Here is a 20,518-nt window from a genome sequence, read left to right on the forward strand (position 1 = left end):
TTCCCTCATCTGTAAAATGGGGATTAAGACTGTGAGCCCCCCGTGGGGCAACCTGATCTCCTTGTAATCTCCCCAGCGCTTAGTACAGTGCTTTGCACATAGTAAGCGCTTAATAAACGCCATTATTATTATTATTAGTATTATGAAGCCCCCTCAGAGCCCCCTCGGAGCCCCACCCGGGCCCCGCCGCCTCACCTAGGCCGCCGCCGCCGCTCACAAGGCTGCACTTCCCAGGGTGCAGGTCGTCAGGGTCGGTCCGGGATCCTGCCGTACATCACTTAGACGCGCGGTCAGAGAGGGACGCGATCCCTGCTCTCGAGACCCAAGGGGGGGGGGGAGCGTGCGTTGTGTGGTGGGAGGGAGGGAGAGGAAAGAACGAAACGACAGAAAGGAGGAAGCGAGAGAGTGTAAAGACGGGGACGTAAACGCCCAGGCGGGCCAGACCCCGAGTACGGGAGCGATCCGGGAGTACGGGAGCGATCCAGGAGTACGGGAGCGATCCGGGAGTACGGGAGCGATCCGGGAGTACGGGAGCGATCCGGGAGTACGGGAGCGATCCGGGAGTACGGGAGCGATCCGGGAGTACGGGAGCGGCGTTAGACGGAGATCTTAGACACCTGTGGCCCGTTCCCCCGGCAGCCTGCGAGACCCAGCTGCCCGTCTCCTTCCGTCACCTGATCCTGCCGGAGAAGTACCCGCCTCCTACGGAACTCCTGGACCTGCAGCCGCTCCCCGTGTCCGCCCTGCGGAACGGTGCCTTTGAGAGCCTCTACCAGGACAAGTTCCCCTTCTTCAACCCCATCCAGACCCAAGGTGAGCGGTCCTGTCTCGGGGAGGGAGGGAGGCGGGCCCCGCCTCGCCCCCAGCATCGGGTACTGAAGCTCGCGGCGGGGCGGGAAAGGCTGTCGCGGCTCCGGCCGACGTGGCCCTGGGGGATCCCGCTCCCTTGGTGCCGTTCCCCCGGAGCTGGGGGGGGGTCCGAGCTTGTCGGGTGAAAGAACGGGGTTCCCCACAGTAACCCCGTGCCCCTCGGTCGGCTTGCAGTGTTCAACACCGTGTACAACAGCGACGACAACGTCTTCGTGGGAGCCCCGACGGGCAGCGGGAAGACCATCTGCGCCGAGTTCGCCATCCTGAGGATGCTGCTGCAGAACTCGGAAGGCCGCTGCGTCTACATCACCCCCATGGAGGCCCTGGCGGAGCAGGTGAGGGGCCCTCTCCCCTCCCTCGGCCCGGTGAAATCTGCCGGGGGGCGGGTGCCGAGGGGAGACCGCGGCAGCCCTCCAAACTCCTCTGTGAGCCCGGGCGAGTGCCCGTTCCTCCCCAAGTGTGGCAGGGCCCCCCCCGGGCTGGAGTACGTGTCCGGCGCTTACTATGTGCCGAGCACCGTCAAAAGCACGGGTGTAGGTACGAGTTGACCAGGTTGGAAACAGTCCCCGTCCCCCACGGGGCTCACGCTCTTAACCCCCGTTTTACACAAGAGGTAACTGAGGCCCAGAGAGGTGAAACGATTTGCCCAGGGTCACAGGGCGGGCGTGTGGCGGAACTGGGGTTAGAACCCAGGTCCTTCTGACTCCCGAGCCTCTGCTGTAGCCGCTGAGCCACCCTGCCTGGTCCGGCCCAGCCCTGGGAACGCGGCCGTTTGGAGCTCGGCCCAAGTGGTTTCGTTTAGTAATAATAATAATGATGGTGATGGCGTTTATTAAGTGCTTACTATGTGCAGAGCACTGTTCTGTGACCCCCGTGGCGAGGGAGGTTTCTCTCCCGGTTCCGTCGGGGACCTGAAGATGCTTTCCGGCAGAGAGCAGGCCTTCCCAGGGCAGATTGCGGTCTGCTCTCGCCGAGCCGAAAGAGCGGGTTTCGGCTTCGGGGCCGGCGAGGGCGAAGCGCCGTCCTTTCCTTTCCCGGGGAGCGGCCACCCCGGCTCTCCCCGAGCTCGGCGTCGCTCCGATTTCCCCGGCCGCCTCCATTCATTCAATCGCATTTATTGAGCGCTTACTATGTGTAGAGCACTGTACTAAGCGCTTGGGAAGCACAAGTTGGCAACGTATAGAGGCGGTCCCTACCCAACGACGGGCTCACAGTCTAGAAGATGGGAGGGAGGATGAATGGAGCAGGCCCATGCTCGATCCACTAGATTACTTGTTTTCAAGCGCTTAGTACGGTGCTCCGCACACAGTAAGCGCTCAATAAATGCGATTGAATGAATGAACTGAGCGGTCACTGTGTGCAAAGCACTATACAAAGTGTTGGGGAGAGTAAGATATTGCAGAATCGGTAAACACGAGGTCTCTGCCCAAGGGTTTACGTTCTAGAGGGCCGGACGGTGAGGTTCAAAGCTCAATCCTGGATCTCCCACTCTCCGTCTGTCCCTCAATCCCTTGGGAAGTTGATCCACTCTTACCGGAGGCGCTTAGTACAGTACCTGCACCCAGAAAGACAAGCCGCGTGATCTAGTGGAGAGGGCCCGGGCTTGGGAGAGAGGGGACGTGGGTTCTTACTCCGGCTCCGCCGTTCGTCTGTGCTGTCGTATTTATTGCTCTATTTATTTATTTTGCTTGTACATATTCTGTTTATTTGGTTAGTATGTTTGTGGTTTTGTCGTCTGTCTCCCCCTCCTAGACTGTGAGCCCGCCGTTGGGTAGGGACCGTCCCTATACGTTGCCAACTCGGACTTCCCAAGCGCTCAGCCCAGCGCTCCGCGCACAGTAAGCGCTCAGCACATGCGGCTGAACGAGTGCAACGCGGGGCGACCTCGGGCGGGTCCTCTCGCTCCTCCGTGGCCTCACCCCTGAGCGCCTCTCGCCGCCCAGGTGTTCATGGACTGGTACGAGAAGTTCCAGGAGCGGCTCAGCAAGAAAGTGGTGCTCCTGACGGGGGAGACCAGCACGGACCTGAAGCTGCTGGGCAAGGGCAACATCATCATCAGCACCCCCGAGAAGTGGGACATCCTGTCCCGCCGCTGGAAGCAGCGCAAGAACGTCCAGAACGTCAACCTCTTCGTGGTGGACGAGGTGCACCTCATCGGGGGCGAGAACGGGGTAAGGCGCGGGCCCCCCCCGAGCCCCCCGTCCCGCCGAGGGAGGAGAGGGGAAGAACCGGACAAACGGGCGAGGTGTCCCCGGTTGTTTCCGCACTGTCAGTCATCCCCCCTCCACGCTGGAAGCTCGTTGCGGGCAGGAAACCCGCCTACCAACTCCATTGTAGTGTACTGTCCCAAGCGCTCAGTATTAATAATAATGATGGCATTTATCAAGCACTTACTATGTGCAAAGCGCCGGGGAGATTACAGGGCGATCAGGTTGTCCCACGGAGGGCTCACAGTTTTAATCCCCATTTTACAGATGAGGGAACTCAGGCCCGGAGAAGCGAAGTGACTTGCTCAAAGTCACACAGCTGGCAATTGGCAGAGCCGGGATTTGAACCCGTAATAATAACAATAATGGTGATGATGGTATTAAGCGCTTACTATGTGCAAAGCCCCGTTCTAAGCGCCGGGGAGATTACAGGGTGATCAGGTTGGTCCCACGGGGGGCTCACAGTTTTAATCCCCATTTTACGGATGAGGGAACTCAGGCCCGGAGAAGACAAGTGACTTGCCCGAAGTCACACAGCTGGCAATTGGCAGAGCCGGGATTTGAACCCGTAATAATAATGATGATGATGATGATGGTATTAAGTGCTTACTGTGTGCAAAGCCCCGTTCTAAGCGCCGGGGAGATTACAGGGTGATCAGGTTGGTCCCACGGGGGGCTCACAGTTTTAATCCCCATTTTACAGATGAGGGAACGTGAGGCCCGGAGAAGCAAAGTGACTTGCCCAAAGTCACACAATTGGCAGAGCCGGGATTTGAACCCGTAATAATAATAATAATAATAATAATAATAATGATGATGGTATTAAGCACTTACTATGTGCAAAGCACCGTTCTAAGCGCCGGGGAGATTACAGGGTGATCAGGTTGGTCCCACGGGGGGCCTCACAGTTTTAATCCCCATTTTACAGATGAGGGAACGGAGGCCCGGAGCAGCGAAGTGACTTGCCCGAAGTCACACAATTGGCAGAGCCGGGATTTGAACCCGTAATAATAATAATGGTGATGATGGTATTAAGCGCTTACTATGCGCAAAGCACCATTCTAAGCGCCGGGGAGATTACAGGGTGATCAGGTTGTCCCCACGGGGGGCTCACAGTTTTAATCCCCATTTTACGGATGAGGGAACGGAGGCCCGGAGAAGCGAAGTGACTTGCCCGAAGTCACACAATTGGCAGAGCCGGGATTTGAACCCGTAATAATAATAATGAAGATGATGATGGTATTAAGCGCTTACTATGCGCAAAGCACCGTTCTAAGCGCCGGGGAGATTACAGGGTGATCAGGTTGGTCCCACGGGGGGCTCACAGTTTTAATCCCCATTTTACAGATGAGGGAACGGAGGCCCGGAGAAGCGAAGTGACTTGCTCAAAGTCACACAGCTGGCAATTGGCAGAGCCGGGATTTGAACCCATAATAATAATAATGATGATGATGGTATTAAGTGCTTACTGTGTGCAAAGCCCCGTTCTAAGCGCCGGGGAGGCTACAAGGTGATCAGGTTGCCCCACAGTTTTAATCCCCATTTTACAGATGAGGTAACTGAGGCACAGAGAAGTGAAGTGACTTGCCCAAAATCACACAGCTGACAATTGGCAAAGCCGGGATTTGAACCCATAATAATAATAATAATGGTATTTATTAAGTGCTTACTGTGTGCAAAGCACTGTTCTAAGCGCTGGAGAGGCTACAGGGTGATCAGGTTGTCCCACAGGGGGCTCACAGTCTTCATCCCCGTTTTACAGATGAGGGAACTGAGACCCAGAGAAGTGAAGTGACTTGCCCAGAGTCACACAGCCGACAATTGGCAGAGCTGGGATTTGAACCCATAATAATAGTAATAATAACGATGGCATTTATTAAGCGCTTGCTATGTGCAAAGCACTGTTCTAAGCGCTGGGGAGGTTCCAGGGTGATCAGGTTGTCCCACGTGGGGCTCACAGTCTTCGTCCCCGTTTTACAGATGAGGAAACTGAGGCTCATCTGTAAAAGAAGAGTCTGCCGCACCTTCTGTGGTCCCGTGCTCACGCCCCGCCTCTCTCTCTGTCTCCCTCCCCGTTCCCCGGCAGCCGGTCCTGGAGGTGATCTGTTCCCGAATGCGCTACATCTCCTCCCAAATCGAGCGGCCCATCCGCATCGTGGCCCTCAGCTCCTCCCTGTCCAACGCGAAGGACGTGGCCCACTGGCTGGGCTGCAGCGCCACGTCCACCTTCAACTTCCACCCCAACGTGCGGCCCGTGCCCCTGGAGCTCCACATCCAGGTGAGGGGCCGGGAGGCCGGGATCGGCGCCGGGAGGCCGGGATCGGCGCCGGGAGGCCGGGATCGGCGCCGGGAGGCCGGGATCGGCCCCGGGCCCCGCTCTGACGGCTCCCCGGCCGCCTCGCCCCGCAGGGCTTCAACATCAGCCACACCCAGACCCGCCTGCTGTCCATGGCCAAGCCCGTGTACCACGCCATCACCAAGCACTCCCCCAAGAAGCCCGTCATCGTCTTCGTCCCGTCCCGCAAGCAGACCCGCCTGACGGCCATCGACATCCTCACCACCTGCGCCGCCGACATCCAGCGGCAGAGGTGCCGGGAGGGCGGGCGGCCTGGTCACCTCCCGACGGGGTCTCGCTGCCGGGCGATGGGATGGGGCGCGGAGGGGTCGGGCCCGCTCGCCCCCCGTGCCCGACGACCGACCCCTCTCCCCCAGATTCCTGCACTGCACCGAGAAAGACCTGATCCCCTACCTGGAGAAGCTGAGCGACGGCACCCTCAAGGAGACCCTGTTGAACGGGGTGGGCTACCTGCACGAGGGGCTCAGCCCCTTAGAGCGGCGCATGGTGGAGCAGCTCTTCGGCTCAGGTACCCCGCCGGGCCCCCCGTTACGCCCCGCCACCCCCCCCCGAGTCGTCGGTCGGTCACACGGAGCCTCGCCAGCCTGCGCAAGGGACCGTTCTCCGCGCTTGGCGAAGCGCAACCCGATAAAGCCGGCAGGCCCGATCGCTCCCCGTACGGTCCAGGGGAGCGGGCACGGTGGTAATAAAAAGATGAATCGAGCGCCGTTCGTGCGACGCGCCGAACCCTGAGGTCTTGGCACCAAGTACCGCAGAAGCAGGAGACGGGTTAACGGCGGGGCGTAGCGGATGGAGACCGAATCCCGGCTCCGCCACTCAATAGCGACAGTGATGATGGTATTTGTTAAGCGCACTTACCATGTTCCGAGCCCCGGGGGAGATGCCGGGTGATCAGGTTGACTCCCGATCTTAATCCCCGTTTTACCGATGGAGGTAACTGAGGCGCACAGAGAAGTGAAATTCATTCATTCATTCAGTCGTATTTATTGCGCGCTTACTGTGGGCAGAGCGCTGTACTAAGCGCTTGGGAAGTCCAAGGTGGCAACATCTAGAGACGGTCCCTACCCAGCGGTGGGCTCACGGGCTAGAAGGGGGAGACGGACAACAAAACCGAACGTATTAACAAAATAAAATCAATAGAATAGTAAATATGTACAAGTAAAACGGAGTAATCTGTACAGACATATTCATTAATTCATTCATTCAATCCATCGTATTTGTTGAGCGCTTACTGTGTGCAGAGCACTGGACTAAGCGCTGGGGAAGTCCAAGTTGGCAACATCTAGAGACGGTCCCTACCCAACGGTGGGCTCACGGTCTAGAAGGGGGAGACGGACAACAAAACCAAACGTATTAACAAGATAAAATCAATAGAATAGTAAAGGTGTACAAGTAAAACGGAGTAATAAATCTGTACAAACATATTCATTAATTCATTCATTCAATCAATCGTATTTATTGAGCGCTTACTGTGTGCAGAGCACTGGACTAAGCGCTGGGGAAGTCCAAGTTGGCAACATCTAGAGACGGTCCCTACCCGACAGTGGGCTCACAGTCTAGAAGGGGGAGACGGACAACAAAACCAAACATATTAACAAGATAAAATCGATAGAATAGTAAATATGTACGAGTAAAACAGAGTAATAAATCTGTACAAACATATATCCAGGTGCTGTGGGGAGGAGGGGGAGAGGAAGGAGGGGGCTCAGTCTGGGAAGGCTCAGTAGGGCTTTGAAAGGTTTCAGAGCGGCTTTGTCCCTTATCTCTTCTTGGGAAGCTAGGTATCAGTCAGTCGTATTTATTGAGCGCTTACTGTGTGCAGAGCACTGGACTAAGCGCTTGGGAAGTACAAGTCGGCAACATATAGAGACAGTCCCTACCCAACAGTGGGCTCACAGTCTAAAAGGGGGAGACAGAGAACAAAACCAAACATACTAACAAAATAAAATAAACAGAATAGATATGTACAAGTAAAATAAATAAATAAATACATAGAGTAATAAATATGTACAAACATATACATATATACAGGAATATATAATACAGTACAGTACAGTACAGTGAAATGACTTGCCCAGAGTCACACGGCCGACAAGCAGCGGAGGCGGGATTAGACCCCCCCGACCTCCGACTCCCAAGCCCGGGCTCTTTCCACTGAGCCACACCATCTCTCCCTCGTCTGCTGTGTGGCCTCGGGCAAGTCACGTCGCTTCTCTGGGCCCCAGTCACCTCATCGTAAGCTAGGACCGAGACCGAGAGCCCCGTGTGGGACAGGGACTCTGTCTAACCTGATATACTTGTGTCTACCCCAGTGCCTGGCATACAGTAAGTACTTAGCAAATACCACGGTTATTATTATTCCCAAATAGGGGACGCAGGCGGAGCAGATGGAATCGGAATAATCTGAGTGATTCTTACCAAGCCCTCTGAACGCGTCTCCTGGCGATGCTATTGATCATACTAATTAAGCCCTTACTATGCGCCAAGCACTGTGCTGAGCGCTGAAGCAAATACAAGCTGATCAGGCTGGACACAGTCCCCGTCTCACTCGGGGCTCACGGTCTTAATCTCCTTTTTACAAATGAGGTAACGGTAGCAGAGTTAAGTGACTTGTCCAAGGTCACGCAGCAGACGGGCCGCGGAGCCGGGATTAGAACCCGGGGCCTGTCGACCCCCCAGCCCGGGCTGTAGCCACTAGGCCGTAGTTTTTCACACGCCACGGCTGGGTTTGACCCCGAGGAATTGGTAGCCCGCCCACCCGAAGGGTGGGTTAAAAAATGGCATCAGGGGTTGTTACCACTCGGGTGTTAGGAATTAGTTGGGAGCGATGCGTTGAGTGTTTTAGGAAGGTGGGATTTTCTGCGCCTTCTCTGTGCCTCAGTTCCCTCATCTGTCAAATGGGGATTGACTGTGAGCCCCCCGTGGGACAACCTGATGGCCTTGTAACCTCCCCGGTGCTTAGAACAGTGCTTGGCGCATAGTAAGCGCTTAATAAATGCCATTATTATTATATTTGGAGGGCCGCGAATATGGACAGAACCGGGATTTAGTGGGAGTGGCAGGCGAGGAGAGCAACGTGGGCAAGGGGACGGAGAGGGCTAGTCGCCAAGGGCCGTCACTGACGGTGAGGAGTGCCGTTCCCCCTCAGACTCAGTAGTTATTTGGCGCCTGCGATGCCCGCCCCACCGGTTTCCCCACCGCCTGCTCCGGGAAGCCACTGAGCTCCGTACCGTTCCCGCAGACCGGCAGAGGCGGGATGGGTTTCCCACCCCAGGCCTATCCCGGCAAAGCTGTCGGCAGGAGGCTCGTGCGTCGTCGTCCCGCCCCGGGGTAGCCGAGGCCCGGCGGGGCCGGGTTCCCCGAGAGTCCGCCTCGCCCTGAGCCCAGATCCTGGGGCTGTAGTCGGATCTGCCTCGATGGCCGGAGGTACGGGATGGGGACGGCCCGAGCTCACCCCTCTTCCTCCTCCTCGTCCCGTCCTCAGGAGCCATCCAGGTGGTGGTGGCCTCGCGGAGCCTGTGTTGGGGCATGAATGTGGCCGCCCACCTGGTGATCATCATGGACACCCAGTACTACAACGGCAAGATCCACGCGTGAGTGTCCCGGGAGGGGCGGGGGGGGGGCGGCGGAAAGGGGCCCGCGTGGCCTCGGGGCTCACCCGCGTCCCCCGGCCTCTCCCCGGCCCCCAGGTACGTGGACTATCCCATCTACGACGTGCTGCAGATGGTCGGGCACGCCAACCGCCCCTTGCAGGATGACGAGGGCCGCTGCGTCATCATGTGCCAGGGATCCAAAAAGGTGAGGGGCCGGCGGGAGATTCCCACCCCGGGCCCCCCGATCCTCCCACGGAGGGAGGAGCCCTGGCGGGGAGGGGGGGTTTATCGCTCACCAAGTTGGGGAGGGGCAGGAGAGACCCGGAGCCCACCGCGCGTGGAAGAGGAGGAGGTCGGCGTGACCCCGGAGAGCGCAGTCGCAGCGGAGCGAAGGGATCGGACGGCGGGCCGAAGGAGCTCCCTCGGCCCCGGGGGGTGGCGGGGCGGTCGGCTCCTAGGGCTGCCGTCCCCTGGTCTCCCTCCTCCGCCTTGTCCTCTCTCGCCCATTCCTTCCCGGTTCCGCGCCTCCGGCCCCCGTGGCTCCCCGGGCCTCCCACGGAGTCGTGCGGCGTTGATCCCGTACTCCGTTGCGCTAGATCGGGAGCGCCGTGAGGGGGATCCGGTCCGGGGGGGGTCTCGGGATATCAGCCCGACCGTCAGCCGTCCAGATCCCGGCTGGGAACGCCGCCTTCCGACGACCGGTCAGGGACGCGGGAAGAGTGGCGTCGTCGGCCGCTTGAAGTCCCCCCCCCCCTCCTCCTCCTCCTGCTAGGATTTCTTCAAGAAGTTCCTGTACGAGCCGCTGCCGGTGGAATCACACCTGGACCACTGCATGCACGACCACTTCAACGCCGAGATCGTCACCAAGACCATCGAGAACAAGCAGGACGCGGTGGATTACCTCACCTGGACCTTCCTGTACCGCCGCATGACGCAGAACCCCAACTACTACAACCTGCAGGGTGAGGCGCGGGGGGCCGGCGGGCGGGCCGGGGGCGGCGCGCCGTTCCCGGGGGGCGGGGGGGCGTCCGGTGGCCCGGCCCCTCCTCGTGTCTCTCTCCACTTCAATCCATACTTCATGCTGCTGCCCGGATTATCTTTGTCCAGAAACTCTCTGGACATATTACTCCCCTCCTCAAAAACCTCCAATGGCTACCGATCAATCTGCGCATCAGGCAGAAACTCCTCACCCTGGGCTTCAAGGCTGTCCATCCCCTCGCCCCCTCCTCCCTCACCTCCCTTCTCTCCTTCTCCAGCCCAGCCCGCACCCTCCGCTCCTCCGTCGCTAACCTCCTCACCGTCCCTCGCTCTCGCCTGTCCCGCCATCGACCCCCGGCCCACGTCATCCCCCGGGCCTGGGATGCCCTCCCTCTGCCCCTCCGCCAAGCTAGCTCTCTTCCTCCCTTCAAGGCCCTGCTGAGAGCTCACCTCCTCCAGGAGGCCTTCCCAGACTGAGCCCCTTCCTTCCTCTCCCCCTCGTCCCCCTCTCCATCCCCCCATCTTACCTCCTTCCCTTCCCTACAGCACCTGTATATATGTATATATGGTTGTACATATTTATTACTCTATTTATTTATGTATTTATTTATTTTACTTGTACATTTCTATCCTACTTATTTTGTTGGTATGTTCGGTTCTGTTCTCTGTCTCCCCCTTTTAGACTGTGAGCCCACTGTTGGGTAAGGGACTGTCTCTATGTGATGCCAATTTGTACTTCCCAAGCGCTTAGTACAGTGCTGTGCACATAGTAAGCGCTCAATAAATACGATTGATTGATTGATTGATTGATTGATACCCGGCGTCCCCCCCAGGCATCTCCCACCGGCACCTGTCGGACCACCTGTCGGAGCTGGTGGAGCAGACGCTCAGCGACCTGGAGCAGTCCAAGTGCATCAGCATCGAGGACGAGATGGACGTGGCCCCCCTCAACCTGGGCATGATCGCCGCCTATTACTACATCAACTACACCACCATCGGTGAGGCGGCGGCGGCGGAGGCCGGGGGGCGGGCTCCCCCCGGGAAACCCCCGCCGACCTCCCCCCCCCCTGCCCGCCTCCTCCCGCCAGAGCTCTTCAGCATGTCCCTGAACGCCAAGACCAAGGTGCGCGGCCTCATCGAGATCATCTCCAACGCGGCCGAGTACGAGAACATCCCCATCCGGCATCACGAGGACAACCTGCTGCGGCAGGTGAGGGGCGCGGCGGTGGGGCGGGGGGAGCCGGGCCGCGCGCGCGGGGAGGGGGCCGCCGGGACCCCGGCCTCACCCGTCTTGGCTCCCCAGCTGGCCCAGAAGGTGCCCCACAAACTCAACAACCCCAAGTTCAACGACCCCCACGTGAAGACCAACCTGCTGCTGCAGGCCCACCTGTCCCGCATGCAGCTGAGCGCCGAGCTGCAGTCCGACACGGAGGAGATCCTCAGCAAGGTATCGGGGTGTTTCGGACTCGGAGGAAGGGAGCTAGAAAAACACACACATGAAAAAACACCGTCTAGACGCCGCGCTTCGGAGAGGCCCGGCCCCAGGGTGACCGCCGACAAACCGTCCTCGGAGCCGGGCCGGGCGGCCGGCCGCGGGCTCAGTCGCTGTCGCTCTCCGCCTCCTTCACGCCCGCGCTGAATTTGTACTCCTGGTCACGGCCCATGTAGGCGTCGCTCATGAAGTACAGCGTGTAGTTGTGGGCGCCCGTGGCGGGAGCCACAAAGTCCAGTTTCACCTGGGGCGATGGGGGGGGAAGCACAGTCAAAAAGCACGAAGAGCGGCAGGCGGTGGGGGGTACCGACGGCGGGGCGCTCGCTCTGCCGACACCATATAATAATAATAACAATGATGTTGGTATTTGTTAAGCGCTTACTATGTGCCAAGCACTGTTTTATTATTATTACTATTATTACATCGTGTCGGCGGAGTAAGCGCCCAGTCAGTACCCATAATGTTGATGTTTGTTAAGCGCTTACTATGTGCCAAGCACTGTTTTATTATTATTATCACCATTATTATTGTATCGGGTGGGTAGAGTGAGCACACAGTCAGTACCCATAATGTTGGTGTTCGTTAAGCACTTACTATGTGCCAAGCACTGTTTTATTATTATTATTATATCGGCAGAGTAAGCGCCCAGTCAGTACCCATAATGTTGGTGTTTATTAAGCGCTTACTATGTGCCAAGCACTGTTTTATTATTATTATTATCATTATTATTATCATTATTATTATATCGGGTGGGTAGAGTGAGCACACAGTCAGTACCCATAATGTTGGTATTTGTTAAGCGCTTACTATGTGCCAAGCACTGTTTTATTATTATTATTATATCGGCAGAGTAAGCACCCAGTCAGTACCCATAATGTTGGTGTTTATTAAGCGCTTACTATGTGCCAAGCACTGTTTTATTATTATTATTATATCAGCAGAGTAAGCGCCCAGTCAGTACCCATAATGTTGGTGTTTATTAAGCGCTTACTATGTGCCAAGCACTGTTTTATTATTATTATTACATCGTGTCGGCAGAGTAAGCGCCCAGTCAGTATCCATAATGTTGGTGTTTGTTAAGCGCTTACTATGTGCCAAGCACTGTTTTATTATTATTATTACATCGTGTTGGCAGAGTAAGCGCCCAGTCAGTACCCATAATGTTGGTATTTGTTAAGCGCTTACTTTGTGCCAAGCACTGTTTTATTATTATTATTACCATTATTATTGTATCGGGTGGGTAGAGTGAGCACACAGTCAGTACCCATAATGTTGGTATTTGTTAAGCGCTTACTTTGTGCCAAGCACTGTTTTATTATTATTACTACCATTATTATTGTATCGGGTGGGTAGAGTGAGCACCCAGTCAGTACCCATAATGTTGGTATTCGTTAAGCGCTTACTATGTGCCAAGCACTGTTTTATTATTATTATTACATCGTGTCGGCAGAGTAAGCGCCCAGTCAGTACCCATAATGTTGGTGTTTGTTAAGCGCTTACTATGTGCCAAGCACTGTTTTATTATTATTATTACATCGTGTTGGCAGAGTAAGCGCCCAGTCAGTACCCATAATGTTGGTATTTGTTAAGCGCTTCCTATGTTCCAGGCACTGTTTTATTATTATTATTACATCGTGTCGGCAGAGTAAGCGCCCAGTCAGTACCCGTAATGTTGGTGTTTGTTAAGGGCTTACTATGTGCCAAGCACTGTTTTATCATTATTATTATCTCGGGTGGGTAGAGCGAGCGCCCAGTCAGCACCCACGATGTTGGTTATTCGTTAAGCGCTCACTACGTGCCGCGCACCGACCCGTCTCCTCCCGGGCAGGCCATCCGGCTGATCCAGGCCTGCGTGGACGTCCTCTCCAGCAACGGCTGGCTCAGCCCGGCCCTGGCCGCCATGGAGCTGGCCCAGATGGTGACGCAGGCCATGTGGTCCAAGGACTCCTACCTGAAGCAGCTGCCGCACTTCACCTCCGAGCACATCAAGCGGTGCACGGACAAGGTGGGCGGGCGCGGGGGAATCCAGGCGCGGGCGTCCCCGGGGCCCGCCTCCCGCCGCCCCCTCCCCTCGCTGAGCGCCCGGCCTCGCCCTGCAGGGCGTGGAGAGCGTCTTCGACATCATGGAGATGGAGGACGAGGACCGCAACGCGCTGCTGCTGCTCTCGGACGGCCAGATCGCGGACGTGGCCCGCTTCTGCAACCGCTACCCCAACATCGAGCTGTCCTACGAAGTGGCCGAGAGGGAGAGCATCCGCAGGTGAGGCGGCGGGGGCCCGGGGGGGGGGACGGGGGCGGCCCCCCGCGCCTCGGTGGGGCTGACCGGAGGGGGCCTGTCTTTCCTGCAGCGGGGGGCCGGTGGTGGTGCTGGTGCAGCTGGAGAGAGAAGAGGAAGTCACGGGCCCCGTCATCGCTCCCCTCTTCCCACAGGTGCGGGGCCGGGGGCCGGTCGGAGGGGCGGGGGGAACAGGGGGTGGGGTGCCCTCAGCCCGGCACCCGTAAGCTTCCCGCCGGGGAACTCCTGGAGTTCACCCTAAGCCTGCCTCCGTTTCAAAATAACCTGATGGACTCACTTAACCGGAGCTTGAAAGGAAAAACCAAACCCCCCCAGCCTCCTTTCGGCCGCGTCCTCGTCCGCTATCCCTCCCGCCCCCGGTTTTGGTTTTTCTTTACATCCCCCACGCGCTCAAAGGGGTCTCTCCGAGAGGAGGATTGGGAAGTAAAGGCCCCTCCGCCCCTCTGGTCCTTGCCTTCCCAGAAACGTGAGGAGGGCTGGTGGGTTGTGATCGGAGACTCCAAATCCAACAGCCTCATCTCCATCAAGAGGCTGACGCTGCAGCAGAAGGCTAAGGTGAGATTAATAATAGTAATAATGATAATGATAGCATTAAGCGCTTACTGTGTGCGTAGCGCCGGGCTAAGGTGAGTGCGCAGCGGTGAGATTAATAATAATAATAATGATGATAGCATTAAGCGCTTACTATGTGCATAGCATTGGGCTAAGGTGAGTGCGCAGCGGTGAGATTAATAATAATAATGATAGCATTAAGCGCTTACTGTGTGCATAGCGCCGGGCTAAGGTGAGTGCGCAGCGGCGAGATTAATAATAATAATAGTAATGATAGCATTAAGCGCTTACTATGTGCACAGCGCCGGGCTAAGGTGAGTGCGCAGCAGTGAGACTAATAATAATAATAGTAATGATAGCATTAAGCGCTTACTGTGTGCATAGCACCGGGCTAAGGTGAGTGCGCAGCGGTGAGATTAATAATAATAATAATGATGATAGCATTAAGCGCTTACTGTGTGCATAGCGCCGGGCTAAGGTGAGTGTGCAGTGGTGAGACTAATAATAATAATAATGATAGCATTAAGCGCTTACTATGTGCATAGCGCCGGGCTAAGGTGAGTGCGCAGCGGTGAGATTAATAATAATAATGATAGCATTAAGCGCTTACTGTGTGCATAGCGCCGGGCTAAGGTGAGTGCGCAGCGGCGAGATTAATAATAATAATAGTAATGATAGCATTAAGCGCTTACTATGTGCATAGCGCCGGGCTAAGGTGAGTGCGCAGCGGTGAGATTAATAATAATAATAATAATAATGATAGCATTAAGCGCTTACTGTGTGCATAGCACCGGGCTAAGGTGAGTGCGCAGCGGTGAGATTAATAATAATAATGATAGCATTAAGCGCTTACTGTGTGCATAGCGCCGGGCTAAGGTGAGTGCGCAGCGGCGAGATTAATAATAATAATAGTAATGATAGCATTAAGCGCTTACTATGTGCATAGCGCCGGGCTAAGGTGAGTGCGCAGCAGTGAGATTAATAATAATAATAATAATGATAGCATTAAGCGCTTACTGTGTGCATAGCGCCAGGCTAAGGTGAGTGCACAGCGGTGAGATTAATAATAATAATAGTAATGATAGCATTAAGCGCTTACTGTGTGCATAGTGCCGGGCTAAGGTGAGTGCGCAGCGGTGAGATTAATAATAATAATAGTAATGATAGCATTAAGCGCTTACTATGTGCATAGCGCCGGGCTAAGGTGAGGGTGCAGCGGTGAGACTAATAATAATAATAATGATGATAGCATTAAGCGCTTACTATGTGCATAGCACCGGGCTAAGGTGAGTGCACAGCAGTGAGACTAATAATAATAATAATAATAATAATAATGATAGCATTAAGCACTTACTATGTGCATAGCGCCAGGGAGGTTACGAGGTGATCAGGTGGTCCCACGGCGGGCTCAGTCTTCATCCCCCATTTTCCATATGAGGTGACTGAGGCCCGGAGTAGTGAAGTGACTTGCCCAAAGTCACCCAGCTGACAAGTGGCGGAGCCGGGATTTGAACCCGTGACCTCGGACTCCGAAGCCCGGGCTCTTCCCACTGAGCCACGCTGCTTCACGATTAAGACCGTGAGCCCCACGTGGGTCAGGGACTGCGTCCAACCTGATTAGCTTGTGTCTACCCCAGCGCTAACAATTATTATTATTATTATTATTATTATTATTATTATTATTATTGTTGTTGTTATTATATCGTGTTGGCAGAGTGAGCGCCCATAATAAAACAGTGCTTGGCACATAGTAAGCGCTTAACAAATACCAACATTATGGGTACTGACTGGGCGCTCACTCTACCCACCCGATATAATAATAATAATAATAATAATAATAATGAAACAGTGCTTGGCACATAGTAAGTGCTTACCTAATACCAACATTATTGGGACTGACCTGGCGCTCACTTCGCCGACACGATTTAATAATAATAAAACAGTGCTTGGCACATAGTAAGCGCTTAACAAATGCCAACATTATGGGTACAGACTGGGCGCTCACTCTACCCACCCGATATAATAATAATGATAATAATAATAATGAAAGTGCTTGGCACATAGTAAGTGCTTACCTAATACCAACATTATTGGGACTGACTGGGCGCTCGCTCTGCCGACACGATATAATAATAATAATAAAACAGTGCTTGGCACATAGTAAGCGCTTAACAAATACCAACATTATGGGTACGGACTGGGCGCTCACTCTACCCACCCGATATAATAATAATGATAATAATAATGATAGTAATAATAATAAAACAGTGCTTGGCACATAGTAAGCGCTTAACAAACACCAACATTATGGGTACTGACTGGGCACTTACTCTGCTGACAATATAATAATAATAATAATAAAACAGTGCTTGGCACATAGTAAGCGCTTAACAAACACCAACATTATGGGTACTGACTGGGCGCTTACTCTGCCGACACAATGTAATAATAATAATAATAAAACAGTGCTTGGCACATAGTAAGCGCTTAACAAATACCAACATTATGGGTACAGACTGGGCGCTCACTCTACCCACCCGATATAATAATAATGATAATAATAATGATAAAACAGTGCTTGGCACATAGTAAGTGCTTACCTAATACCAACATTATTGGGACTGACTGGGCGCTCGCTCTGCCGACATGATATAATAATAATAAAACAGTGCTTGGCAAGTAGTAAGCGCTTAACAAACACCAACATTATGGGTACAGACTGGGCGCTCACTCTACCCACCCGATATAATAATAATGATAATAATAATAATAATGAAAGTGCTTGGCACATAGTAAGTGCTTACCTAATACCAACATTATTGGGACTGACTGGGCGCTCGCTCTGCCGACACGATATAACAATGATAATAATAAAACAGTGCTTGGCACATAGTAAGCGCTTAACAAATACCAACATTATGGGTACTGACTGGGCGCTCACTCTACCCACCCGATATAATAATAATGATAATAATAATGATAGTAATAATAATAAAACAGTGCTTGGCGCATAGTAAGCGCTTAACAAACACCAACATTATGGGTACTGACTGGGCGCTTACTCTGCCGACACGATGTAATAATGATAATAAAACAGTGCTTGGCACATAGTAAGTGTTTAACAAATGCCAGCATTATGGGTACTGACTGGGCGCTCACTCTACCCACCCGATATAATAATAATGATAATAATAATAATAATGAAACAGTGCTTGGCACATAGTAAGTGCTTACCTAATACCAACATTATTGGGACTGACTGGGCGCTCGCTCTGCCGACACGATGTAATAATAATAATAAAACAGTGCTTGGCACATAGTAAGTGTTTAACAAATACCAACATTATGGGTACTGACTGGGCGCTCACTCTACCCACCCGATATAATAATAATGATAATAATAATAATAATGAAACAGTGCTTGGCACATAGTAAGTGCTTACCTAATACCAACATTATTGGGACTGACTGGGCGCTCACTTTGCCGACACGATTTAATAATAATAATTAAACAGTGCTTGGCACATAGCGGTTAAATACCAACATTACTGGGACTGACTGGGCGCTCGCTCTGCCGACACGATACAATAATAATAAAACACAGCGTGGCACATAGTAAGCGCTTAACAAATACCAACATCATTGTTATTATTATTATATGGTGTGGGCAGAGCGAGCGCCCCGCCGTCGGGACCCCCCACCGCCTGCCGCTCTTCGTGCTTTTTGACTGTGCTTCCCCCGCCATCGCCCCAGGTGAAACTGGACTTTGTGGCTCCCGCCACGGGCGCCCACAACTACACGCTGTACTTCATGAGCGACGCCTACATGGGCTGCGACCAGGAGTACAAATTCAGCGTGGACGTGAAGGAGGCGGAGAGCGACAGCGACAGCGACTGAGCCCGCGGCCGGCCGCCCGGCCCGGCTCCGAGGACGGTTTGTCGGCGGTCACCCCGGGGCCGGGCCTCTCCGAAGCGCGGCGTCTAGACAGTGTTTTCTCACGTGTGTGTTTTTCTATTGGAGTTCGAAACACCCCAATAAATTCCTCTGGGGAATTCAGCACCCGGTACCTGGGCCTGGCGTTCTCCGCGGCGCCGCGTTAACAGCCACCCGGCACCGTTCTCGGACTAAATCCAGCCTGGGCGAGGAGGAGGATGATGATAATAATAATAATGTTGGTATTTAAGCGCTTACTATGTGCCAAGCACTTGGGTTAGATGCAAGGGGATGAGGCCACGTGGGGCCCACAGACTTCAACCCCGTTTTTCCCAGGTGAGGGAACTGTGAGGCCCCCAGTGACGTGACTTGTCCAAGGTCACACAGCCGACGGGGCGGAGCGGGATTAGAACCCACGACCTCTGACTCTTTCCCACTGAGCCACGCTGCTGGGCGGGTCCTCGCCCCGCGACCCCCAAGCCCCGGAGCGGTGAGCGGTTCAGACGTCAGTGGCACCCGAATGCCCGTCTCTGGTGGCGTTTCTATCGCGCCTTCCTCCGCCCCCGGGGTGATGTGGCGGCTCGGGCCCCTTCCTGTTGAGCCTCGGTTACCTCATCTGTAAAATGGGGATTGCAACTGTGAGGGACCGTGTCCAACCCAATCATCTTAGCGCTCAGGACGGTGCTTGGCGCGTAGTAAGCGCCTACCGGGCACCGTGATTATCTTTCATCCCGGGTCGGGGGGCCGGCGGGGAATGGGAAGCGGCGTGGCCTTTGGGAATGGGAGGACCTCCGGGATTCTAATCCCACTCGTCCACTGGGCGACCTTGGACGAGGCCCTTAAGCAGTGGAAAACAGCCCGGGCTTCGGGGTCGCGGGTCACGGGTTCAAATCCCGGCCGCGCCCATTGTCAGCCGTGTGACTTGGGGCAAGTCGCTTCTCTGTGCCTCGGTTCCCTCGTCTGGAAAATGGGGATGAAGACCGTGAGACAACCTGATCACCTTGTAACCTCCCCGGCGCTTAGAACGGTGCCTTGCACGTAGTAAGCGCTTAATAAATGCCACCATTAGTATTTTTAATAATAATATAATAAATAATAATACATAAATATAATAATTATTATTGATGATGATGATAATGGTGGCATTTATTAAGCGCTTACTACGCACAAAGCACTGTATTAACGTCTCCGCTTCAGCTTCCCCATCTGCAAAAGGGGGATTCGACGCTGGTTCTCCTTCCTGCGTGCCCCATGTGGGAACGGACGATCTTAGAGCAGTGCTTTGCACGTAGTAAGCGCTTAATAAACGCCACCATTATTATTTTAAATAATAATAATATAATAAATAATAGTACATAAATATAATTATTATTGATGATGATGATGATGATAATGGTGGCATTTATTAAGCGCTTACTACGCACAAAGCACTGTATTAACTTCTCCGCTTCAGCTTCCCCATCTGCAAAAGGGGGATTCGACGCCGGTTCTCCTTCCTGCGCGCCCCATGTGGGAACGGATGATCTTAGAGCAGTGCTTTGCACATAGTAAGCGCTTAATAAATGCCACCATTATTATTTTAAATAATAATAATTATTATTGATGATGGTGATAATGATGGCATTTATTAAGCGCTTACTACGCACAAAGCACTGTATTAACTTCTCCGCTTCAGCTTCCCCATCTGCAAAAGGGGGATTCGACGCCGGTTCTCCTTCCTGCGCGCCCCATGTGGGAACGGACGATCTTAGAGCAGTGCTTTGCACGTAGTAAGCGCTTAATAAATGCCACCATTATTATTTTAAATAATAATGATAATAAATAATAATACATAAATATAATTATTATTATTGATGATGATAATAGTGGCATTTATTAAGCGCTTACTACACACAAAGCACTGTATTAACATCTCCGCTTCAGCTTCCCCATCTGCAAAAGGGGGATTCGACGCCGGTTCTCCTTCCTGCGCGCCCCACGGGGGAACGGCCGATCTTAGAGCAGTGCTTTGCACGTAGTAAGCGCTTACCAAATGCCATCATTATTAGCCCCCCATTCATTCATTCGTTCAATCGTATTTATTGAGCGCTTCCCGCGTGCTTGGGACGCGGCGCTTGACGAACGCCACAAGCGTTATCACGATGACGACGGGGGGATCGTTTTCGCCCACCCAGCCCTGGCATCGACGGAAAGTCAGAGTCGGGCGGACGACCCCCGGACGCAAAGCTGTTGGAGAGGATG

General features: G+C 53.9%; 1 protein-coding gene across 2 annotated transcripts in view; it reads left to right on the forward strand.

The window, feature by feature from the left end:
• The window catches only part of SNRNP200 (small nuclear ribonucleoprotein U5 subunit 200), a 44,658-nt gene extending 26,250 nt beyond the window's left edge, over nt 1–18,408 (forward strand). For both annotated transcript variants that reach the window (XM_038758938.1, XM_038758939.1), the window contains exons 29-45: nt 640–813; nt 1,045–1,205; nt 2,814–3,041; nt 5,164–5,355; nt 5,487–5,665; nt 5,790–5,941; nt 8,918–9,026; nt 9,123–9,231; nt 9,799–9,988; nt 10,838–11,002; nt 11,093–11,214; nt 11,308–11,451; nt 13,325–13,501; nt 13,596–13,756; nt 13,845–13,926; nt 14,255–14,347; nt 18,098–18,408. In XM_038758938.1, coding sequence (XP_038614866.1) covers nt 640–813; nt 1,045–1,205; nt 2,814–3,041; nt 5,164–5,355; nt 5,487–5,665; nt 5,790–5,941; nt 8,918–9,026; nt 9,123–9,231; nt 9,799–9,988; nt 10,838–11,002; nt 11,093–11,214; nt 11,308–11,451; nt 13,325–13,501; nt 13,596–13,756; nt 13,845–13,926; nt 14,255–14,347; nt 18,098–18,241 — 2,582 coding nt within the window. In that variant the 3' untranslated portion in view covers nt 18,242–18,408. The remainder of the gene's footprint in view (nt 1–639; nt 814–1,044; nt 1,206–2,813; nt 3,042–5,163; nt 5,356–5,486; nt 5,666–5,789; nt 5,942–8,917; nt 9,027–9,122; nt 9,232–9,798; nt 9,989–10,837; nt 11,003–11,092; nt 11,215–11,307; nt 11,452–13,324; nt 13,502–13,595; nt 13,757–13,844; nt 13,927–14,254; nt 14,348–18,097) is intronic.
• The last annotated feature ends 2,110 nt before the right edge of the window (nt 18,409–20,518 follow it).

Source organism: Tachyglossus aculeatus, chromosome 17 (assembly GCF_015852505.1).
Source record: "Tachyglossus aculeatus isolate mTacAcu1 chromosome 17, mTacAcu1.pri, whole genome shotgun sequence".
Lineage (NCBI taxonomy): Eukaryota > Metazoa > Chordata > Mammalia > Monotremata > Tachyglossidae > Tachyglossus > Tachyglossus aculeatus.